General features: G+C 35.5%; 1 protein-coding gene across 1 annotated transcript; it reads left to right on the top strand.

The window, feature by feature from the left end:
- Window positions 1–841: 841 nt before the first annotated feature.
- On the top strand, window positions 842–4,392 carry LOC110696524 (elongation factor 1-gamma 2-like). The gene is made up of 8 exons (XM_021873834.1): window positions 842–963; window positions 1,050–1,099; window positions 1,842–1,991; window positions 2,077–2,137; window positions 2,219–2,271; window positions 2,385–2,486; window positions 2,572–3,067; window positions 3,676–4,392. The coding sequence occupies exons 2-8, from the start codon at window positions 1,091–1,093 to the stop codon at window positions 4,053–4,055; spliced, it is 1,251 nt and encodes a 416-aa protein (XP_021729526.1). The 5' UTR covers window positions 842–963; window positions 1,050–1,090; the 3' UTR covers window positions 4,056–4,392.
- Window positions 4,393–9,787: the final 5,395 nt, after the last annotated feature.

Genomic DNA, 9,787 nt, shown 5'->3' with positions numbered 1-9,787 from the left:
GTCTCTATAAGTTCCTAAACTTTGTTCTATAATGATTATTCTTGCTACCTTACCCTATAAGTGCCTAAACAATTAGTTTAATTTTATTATTAAAATGTCATATCAACTAACCAAGGTTCCTAAACTTTTCTTTTACTAGTATAAAAAAAACCATAATGTCTATTATCTAGCCCCTAAACTTTGCTAAATCAACTAGATATTTAATGATGAACGACATAATTCATTGTATATGGTTGAGGGATTAAAATGCCATGTATGAAACTTACCTAAATCACACAAATACCTAAGTTCAGGGTTCTTATTTTGCCTTAACTCCAACTAATAAGAATAGCCAAGAATTGCCCCATCAACTACATTTGCTTGGGAAAAGGGGATTCCCTTAACTTTCTCCCCTTACTCTCTAGAGGTGTTAAGCAATATTCGATTCGTTTTATCATATATTAAAAAAAAAAATCGATGATTTGACCTGAAATTTCAAGTATTGGATATGGTTTTAGGATTTATGTTTCGGATCATATATCCAATACAAATTTTCGAGTTTTAAGATCGGGCTTTTCGAATTGGGTACAGATCATAATTTTTCCGAAAATTTCAAAATCCCAATCTGAAAACCTCGTGATCTAATTCGGAAACCCGAATATTCGAAAATTTCGGATCCAATTCGGATGACAGTTTCTCCGATCCAAAATTTTGAGAGGTACTAATTTAATAAGGCCTTTTAAAATCTGATCAGATTAGGTATTCGAAATAACAGCTGACTACTCTCAAGTGTTTGACTTCGGAACTTAAACTTACCTTACAAAAAAAAAAAAAAAATAATAAAGGAAGGAATAAGAATATACGGTTTAAATTAGAAACCCTAAAAACTACCGATTGCAAAAGCCTAAAACCTCTCGCAGCCTCCTCATTCTCATTCTCCCTCTCTTTGCAACTCCAGAAGCTGTGCCTGCGCAACCCCCTTAGGTATTTTCTCTCTCTCTTCCATTTTCAAAACCCTACAATTTTTCTCAATTTATTCACTCAATTTTTATTTTTTCCCTTTGATTCAGATCTTTCTTCTCTATTGGTGTCGCAGTCTCAGTCCAACATCATGGCTCTGGTTAGTTATTTCTCTGTTTTTTCCATTTTTGATTGTTTAAAATCATCGCCGAATACAATTAATTTTGCTTGATTATGATTTTCTTACTATTTTTTATTTGCTGCTTTTGGTTTCATTTTGGATCTATGAATTTTGATTTTTGTAGTTAATTTACTATCTAACTTGAATTTTGTTTGATATTTGCTGGGTTTTGTTTGAATTGTTGATTTGATATTACTAATGATAAAATATGAATGATTTCAATTTATTGGTAATTCGATGAGAACCCTTTATAAGGATGTTTTCATTTGAATGATTTGGGATTTTCCCTCACCTTTTTTTTTTTTTTTTTTTTTTTTTCTTTCTGATGATTGCACATTTTTTGGAGTATGCGAATATCGATAGCATGTTTTTTAATTTATGTATTTCATGTAAGAATTTAATTACATTGAACTTTAGTATAGCTAATTTTTGGATCGATTTGCTGTGAGTTTCATTGAGATTTCTATGTTATTTTTTATTCATTTTCTAAGATGTTGATCAATACTGATCACTAATATGATTAGCTACCTATGTATTTGTGTTCCCACTTTTTATATCAACTATTTCACATTCTTCGTTTGTCGAAAGTTGCATTCTTTTTCTATAATAGAGTTGTGAATTGAATTGTATGAATTATGCTGCAGCATCGGTTCAGTCCATTTGCAACTCACTGTATATGTTAGATCATTTATTTTACACTCGAGTTTTTTCTTCTCCTCAGGTCTTGCATACAGGACTCCCAAATAAGAATGCCTACAAGGCTCTTATTGCTGCTGAATACAGTGGTGTGAAAGTCGATGTGGTCAAGGATTTTCAGATGGGTGTTACTAACAAATCGCCAGAGTTCCTTAAAATGAACCCCATCGGCAAGGTAGCCTTTCAATCTTAAAGGGTATTGTTTTCTTTGCTTTGAAATGTTTCGTATAATTTTTGACGTAAGAATTGCCTGTTTCCAGGTTCCAGTTCTGGAAACTCCTGAGGGTCCTATATTTGAGAGTAATGCCATAGCTAGATACGGTGAGTTTATATTGCCTCTCTTGATATGATCTTTATCTCATCTAGCTGTACTTTTTTATTAATTAAATTCATGTTTTGCAGTGACAAAGTTGAAGGCTGATAATCCTCTCTTTGGCTCTTCGCTAATTGAATATGTAAGATCAAACCATAGCATTTGGTTAATTTATTTTCCAAATGCAATTGTGGTGCTACTTAGCATAGATGACTAAATATGGTCATTTGATTATGTATATGTTTTGTTTGTTAGGGCCACATTGAGCAGTGGATTGACTTTTCAGCCACTGAGATTGATGCAAACATTGCTCGTTGGTTGTATCCTAGACTCGGTTATGGTGTACATCTTCCTCCGGTTAGTTGATAATTGTATTTTTTAAATGAGGTCTAGATAGTTTTATAGACGCATTAATTAATGCAACTCTTCTGTTATTTTGAAGGCTGAGGAAGCTGCTATTGCTGCATTGAAGAGGTCCCTTGAAGCATTGAGCAAACATCTTGCTTCCAACACTTTTCTGGTCGGAGACAGTGTTACACTGGCTGATATTGTCATGACCTGTAACTTGTCATATGGATTCCAGCTAATCATGACCAAGAGCTTTACTTCAGAATTCCCTCATGTCGAAAGATATGTCTGGACTATGGTTAATCAGCCAAACTTCAAGAAAGTGTTGGGTGATGTAAAGCAAACAGATTCTGTTCCAGCTGTAGCAAAGAAGCCAGCTCAAGCACAGCCTGCTAAGCCCAAGGCCAAGGAGGAGCCAAAGAAAGAGGCACCCAAGAAGGTAGAGGCACCTGCAGCAGAAGAGGAAGAGGCACCCAAGCCAAAGGCAAAGAATCCACTTGATCTTCTACCTCCTAGTAAGATGGTACTGGATGAGTGGAAGAGGCTCTACTCCAACACCAAATCCAATTTCCGTGAAGTTGCAATTAAAGGTATTGTTTTTGTGTTGATTACCTCCTTATCTTAGCTTTGAATGGACAAGGTGGTAGCCATAATACTAAAGAACTTGTGTCAGATGATCCCTTTTTCCCTTTGCTATATTCTGTCGTTAATTATATAGAATCTATACCTTATTCCTGCTTCACCGTTTCTTGTTTTAAGCTGTCAATTTATTTAGGCATTCTTGTCTAATGTTATGAACTTGCCTCTGCCTTCACCCCCTGAATGGCTGCCTAAGTTATCATGAAAAACTGATTCGAGCCTTGATTTTCTGTTTTTGCCCCTTTCCCCTTTCCCTCTTATTCTTGATTCCTGGTCAAGGATGGATTTCTTGAAAATTGTAATCGAAGTCTGAATGGCTGACCTTGTTTTTTGACTTGTAAAATGTTGGGAGTTTACTGTAGTTGATTGTCTTGCCTTGTATTTTTTTTTTTTGGTTATACACTGACAATTGTATACGGATTATGCTTTGAAATTTGTAATGTGGATTATTGTGTACTGTATTTGGGAAACATTGAACACATTTTGCTTCAATCACTTTTGTTAGTGTGTAATGGTGTTATGCACGATAACTCTAATACTTGTCTCCTTGTTTATGCAGGATTCTGGGATATGTATGACCCAGAAGGCTACTCTCTGTGGTTCTGTGACTACAAGTATAATGATGAGAACACTGTCTCTTTTGTGACCATGAACAAGGTTAGTGGGTTCTTGCAAAGAATGGATCTTGCTCGAAAGTATGCATTTGGAAAGATGCTTCTGATTGGATCAGAGCCCCCATACAAGATCAAGGGTTTGTGGCTCTTCCGTGGACCAGAGATCCCTCAATTTGTGCTTGATGAGTGCTATGACATGGAACTCTACGAGTGGACAAAGGTTGACATCAGTGATGAGGCTCAGAAGGAACGTGTTAGTCAAATGATTGAAGATTACGAGCCTTTTGAGGGAGAAGCTCTTCTTGATGCCAAATGCTTCAAATGATTCAATGGCGTTCTTAATGCTTTAGGATATGTAGTTTGTTGGTCTATTGGTTCATACTCGTTCCATAGATTATGCTACGGTCCACATTTAATTTTGCCTTAGAAGTGTTTTTTTTTATTGACTTTTTATTTTTAATATTTCTATTTTGGTTTCTGCTTTCTTAGACGATTTTGCGGAAATGTTATCTAATGACAGCAATATAGTGGGTCATTACGAGCTTACCATGAGTACGTCTTGAAATGATAATTTATAACATATTTGTGCTGTCTTGTAGTAAATGTCATGTGTTGAACATAACATTTTGAACAATATTGCATGAGAATGTTCGGTTTGGTAAGTAGGTGAGCCAGATTCATTATTACTCTCTTCGTTCCTAATATTTTATCCCATTTGACTTTTTAAGGTCTTCAAGACTTATCTTAAAACTGTTTTATTTTCATTTTTATACGTGTAAAAATTATAAAAACTGTTAGTAAATATTAATAAAATAGGCAATGAGATGACTCTATTAAAATCTTACATGACTATACTATTTCTTATAGATTATGCTTAAATCATGGTTAATGATTTTAAGGTTTCACTCATTCATGTATGTTTTAGTTTGCTAAGAAATAGTATAGTCTCCGTTCATGTATGTTTTAGTTTGAACGAATCTCATTCATGTATGTTTTAGTTTGCTAACACATTGTATTATCTCCGTTTCTAAATATAGTTCTTATTTTCATTTTTGGTGATCATAAATATAGTTTTTATTTCCTTTTTTACCATTTAATGTTTCATGGAAATCACCTATTTACCCTTAATTTTTTTTGTCTTTATTAGGTTAAGTGTCAAAAGTATCCTCCAATTTTTCTTAGGAAAATTAGTCAAGAATAAGTTAATCTTTGTTTGGTTAGCTCAAAATAAGTCAACCTTTTGATTAACTAAAAATAAGTCAACCTTTTATACAATATATTCTCAAAATGAGTCATGACTAGTTGAATTTTGGGGTAACTGATTGTTTCGGTAAATTATGCAACGTGTCATTATGTGGTTGGTTTTTTTTTTTTTAAAAAAAATTAAGATTTATTTTTTATTATTAATTATAAAAAAAAACAACTTTTTTTTCCAATTAACAATTATATCAAATAAAAAAAATAAAAAAAATCCCAGCCACCCCCTTCCCCACCAGTTCCCCTGCCACCGATCGAAGGCCACCCCCTCCCGCGGCGCTGGCAACCCCACCTTCCTCCCTTAGCTTTCCCTTACCCACGACATCCCCATTGCTCCCTTTCCCCTTTCTCGCTTCCCCACATCCCCACCCCGACACCACCCCTTTCTCTCCTCTTTCGCCGGAAGGTTTAATGAACGATTTCAATGAAAGCACCGTAAGGAAGGTTGGGAAGTCGGTTTTTTTCAATGAATTTCCGGCGAACTAGAGAGCAAAAGAGGAGAAAGAGGGGTCGGGGTGGGGATGTGGGGAAGCGGGAAAGGGGAAGGAGGTGTCACAGCCAAAGTCGAGGGCTAGGACCCCCGCCACTGACATGGTCATGGCCTCGCGCCAGTCGCATGGCAAGACCAAGGCTAGTCCCAAGTACGAGCTTCCCCCTATTGTGTTAGGCTTGCCTAGCAACACTTCGGCGCGGTCCCGCAAGGGCAGGACACTCTAAGAAGGCCCTACTAACCTCTCAACGACACCCTTGGTAGAACCATGGGCATGAGAATGGCCCATGGGGCCATTATTGTGTTTCTGTCAATTGGGTGTTCATTGGTATTACTTGGCCAAATCAATATAAAACTCTTTACGAGGTAGGTGCTCACCCATAGGTTGATGGTCGAATTTGGGTGGCTCCATGGCCAAGGGCCATGGGCATAACCTTGGACATAGGATAGCCTATGGGGGCTAGGGCATGGTGGGATGTGGCTAAGTGGCTCGAGCTACGACTTGGATGGAACCGGTGCACCATGCATGTCTTAAACACAATGGTCAAGAGTTACTGAACTCCGGGAGTCTAAGTATGACTTAGTGTGGTTGATGTCCATAATGAGCCCTTTTTATAGGGATCATGGATGAGGTAGTTACTCGACAGTTACTTGGATAGCTTAGTGGGGAACGTGGGCTGACGGTTACCTCTTTTATAGGGATAGTGGTTGACGGTTACTATGCAGTAGTCGTAATACCCCGTATTTTTAATGTGTTGTTTAATTAATTATAAAATATATTTTGGGTTAAATTATCGAATTTAAATGAAGTAGTCAAGTTTTAATATTTGGGTCAATATTTAGCTTACTCCAATATAGCCAATTTCATAACAAGTCCATTTATCCTATTTCTATAATTGGGCTAAATACTTCCTTCATCATATCACTATTTCATGAAGCCCAAATATTACCTTAACCTACTCCACATTATAAATACTCTTCCAATCCCCAAAACTCTGCCACCCAAAAGGTCAAATGTTCAAGGTAAACAATTCTTTTTTCTTTTCTTTTCTTCTTTTCCTTTTCTTTTTTTTTTCCCTTTCTTTTCTTTTTTTCCCCTTGGTTTCACGCAGGAACTACCTGCAGTGTGGGCTTGCTGCCACGTCAGCGCCACCCTCCGCCGAACCACCTCTAGTCGCCGGCCACCCTACCGGTGACCTGCCGCCGCTGCACGGCCACCGCCCACCGTGGCTTTCCCTCTTCTCTCTCCTCTTTTTATTTTAATTAATTTGATGATTTTAATTATGGGTTTTGATTTTAATTGTTTAAAATTTGTTTAATTAGTATCAAAATCATGTTTTAAAGGTTTTAATTATATTTTCAGATTATTATTGTTAGTATTATTTTCAAATTTTGAATGATTAAAAATAGGGTTTTTATTTTATCAAAGATGTGATTTTAAGGTTTTAGTTTAAATTGAATTGGTTTTTTTATATGTTTCATGTTCTAACTATAATTGGGCATTAAAGTATGTTTTAATGGAGTTTTAAAAGGGTTTTGATTAGTTTATAATGCTGAAAATTGGCTTATAGTATTGGTTTTGATGATTTTATAAAAAGGGTGTAATTACCTCTTTAAAGAGGAGTTTAATTAAGGGTTTTAAAATAATTTTCAGATTATTATAAGCTGTTTAAAGTGAGTTTAAATTTCTGGAAATTGTGTATACAAGGGTAATTGATATAGTTATTGTCCTTTTCTGTAGGAGACTTTGTTTGGGAAGTGTTCTAGGGTGTATGACTATTTTAGTAGCATTTTTAAGGTACGTTCGCGTACTTGGTATTTATTAAAACATGTAGAAACATGCTAGGACTTGTATAATTAGTTTTAAGTTAGTATCATGCTAGGAATTGGTTGGAATTGGTAAATTGGATTGGATTGATTGATTTGGAATGGTTTTGGTGAAATATTGGTGAAGCATGATTGGTTGAAATAATTTATTTATTGAAATTGGTGATTTTAAAATATTGTTATGGAGCCATACTTTTATTGTTGGGATGATTGAGAGCATGTTTAATTCAACTAAATGTTTGATTTGGTTTGGATTATGAAAAAGAAATTTTATTATAAATCATATAATTTTTATTGATGTTATAAGCATGGGATAGGACACTACTAAAAATGAAGGTTTTTGCGACCATCGCAAATGATCGATGAAAATAGCAAAAACGATCGCTGAATATATTTGCGACCGTCGACGCTCGTAACATGACGGTCGTTATTCACATGGTCGCAAAAGGACATAATTGCGACCTCGCAAATTTTTTGCGACCATTATTCTTATTTTCAACGACCGGTTGAAAAAACAGTTGCAAATGTAAAGAAATGCGACCGATTTGGCGGTCGCTAAAAGTTTTTAAAAAAATAAAAAATAAAATAAATAAATAAATTAATACACCTCACTGTCTGCATGGCCCAGCCCCACTGCCACTTTTCCCAACAGAAACTACCTCTACCAGCACCACCGTCCTCTCTACCCACCACCACCAGCACCACCACCACCGCCCACCCTAAAAAATAAAACCTACCACTACCGCCCAACCAAAACAACCCTTGACCCAAAATTATCAAAAATTTAACTCCTAAAACATTCTATAATACTGCTCTACTATACGTTCCCACCAACGCATCAACTTCCCCCAAATCCTCAACCAAAATCCCCATTAGTAAACAACTCGGATCTAAGTACATCTCACCCAAAACAACCCTTAGCCAACATAACTCACAAAATTATCAAAAATCCATAAGATTACCAACCAAAAACAAACAATGAAACCCAAAATTAAGGAAAATCAATCTAAAATTAACGAAAATCAAACCCATAATCAACAAAATCATGGAAATAAAACTGGAAGAAAAAAAAAATTCGAACAAAAAACTCAAACCAAAATCAACAAAATTCGAAAATCAAACAAAATTTTTTTGAATATAATAAACATGTAAATTTGAACTTTGTTTGAATATAATAAACATGTAAATTCGAACAAAAATCGAAAATAAACAAAAACAAACAAAATTTTCAGAAAAACTAACATACCTTTCCAAATATTTCTTCCCTTTTTGTTTATATGGTCAAATTCGACCATGAAAACTCCAGATCTGGAATTTTTATGGTCGAATTTTATCAAGAACACTAAAATTTGTTTGTTGCTCAAACCGTTAGACCAAAATCCGAACAAGAACAAGGAAAATGGAGTATAGGGATGCGTGGGAAGAGAGGAATATAATAGTCTTAGTTGCAGAAACCAAATAACATTATTGGTTGGGAAAAATGGAGGAAGTTGGGAGGAGGAGATGCGTGAGAAGAGAAGAAACAGGAGGAGTGAGATGCGTAAGAAGAGAATAAAGGAAAGAGAAGAAGGGAGGAGATGCTTGAGAAGAGAGAAAAAGGAAAGAGGGGAGAGAAAGAAAGAAGAGGAAGCAGCGAGTGAGAAGAAATATTAGGGTTAGGGTTTATTGGGTATCGTTTTATACCCTATTTTTTTAAAAAAAAATAAAACTCTTTGCAACCGCTAAAAACGGACGCAAATTTGAACGGTCACAATTTGCGACTGTTTTTAGCAGTCGCAAAGAGTTTTTTTTAATTATTAATTATTTTAAAATTGTTCAGATACCTTTGCGACCGTTTAATAAACCAAAAACAGTCGCAAATCGCTGTAAAAACGGTCGTTGATTTCATATTTTGCGACCGTTTTAATGACGATTGTAGAAACACGGTCGCAATTTGACCGAATTCTAGTAGTGGAAGCTATTTAAGCGTCTATGTATGCGAGGATTAATTTATATTTTGGTGCCTAAGTCCATTTTAGGTGTTCTAAACACTGAGGGATAGGATTTGTGGTGATTATGTACTTAAGGTGTTATATAACGCTGAGGTAGTTTAAAAAGGGTTCAACATTAAATTAAATGTAGTCACTAGTTATTCAAGAACTAAATTGGTATGTTTGATTGCTTGAATGATTTATGATGATTGATTGTGTTGTGGATTGAAAGTCATCACCAAGTCTAAAATATGTAAATAACGAAACGTGAAAGAGATTACGCACCAAAACTCTTGCAACGTACATACCTCAAGTATGAACATATGGGGGAAGTTATGGGGTTTTATATTTAACCATAACTGTATTTTCCTTTTTATTATTATGCGCAGGAATTTCGCCACTTACAAGTGGTTCTTTTATACTGGCACGGTTAGCTCCCGTGTTATTACCCCTTTATTAGGGCAGGTTTGAGGGAAAACCCGTTCGATGCGTAATCAAACTAAATAAATAATC

The sequence above is a fragment of the Chenopodium quinoa genome, unplaced genomic scaffold (genome assembly GCF_001683475.1).
Source record: "Chenopodium quinoa cultivar QQ74 unplaced genomic scaffold, ASM168347v1, whole genome shotgun sequence".
NCBI classification, from domain to species: domain Eukaryota; kingdom Viridiplantae; phylum Streptophyta; class Magnoliopsida; order Caryophyllales; family Amaranthaceae; genus Chenopodium; species Chenopodium quinoa.
This window is presented reverse-complemented; position numbering and strand designations above follow the sequence as displayed.

Coding starts and splice junctions, on each gene's coding strand:
- LOC110696524 (XM_021873834.1), top strand. Junction 1,992..2,076: donor AAATGAACCCCATCGGCAAG/GTAGCCTTTCAA, acceptor GCCTGTTTCCAG/GTTCCAGTTCTGGAAACTCC. Junction 2,138..2,218: donor TAATGCCATAGCTAGATACG/GTGAGTTTATAT, acceptor CATGTTTTGCAG/TGACAAAGTTGAAGGCTGAT.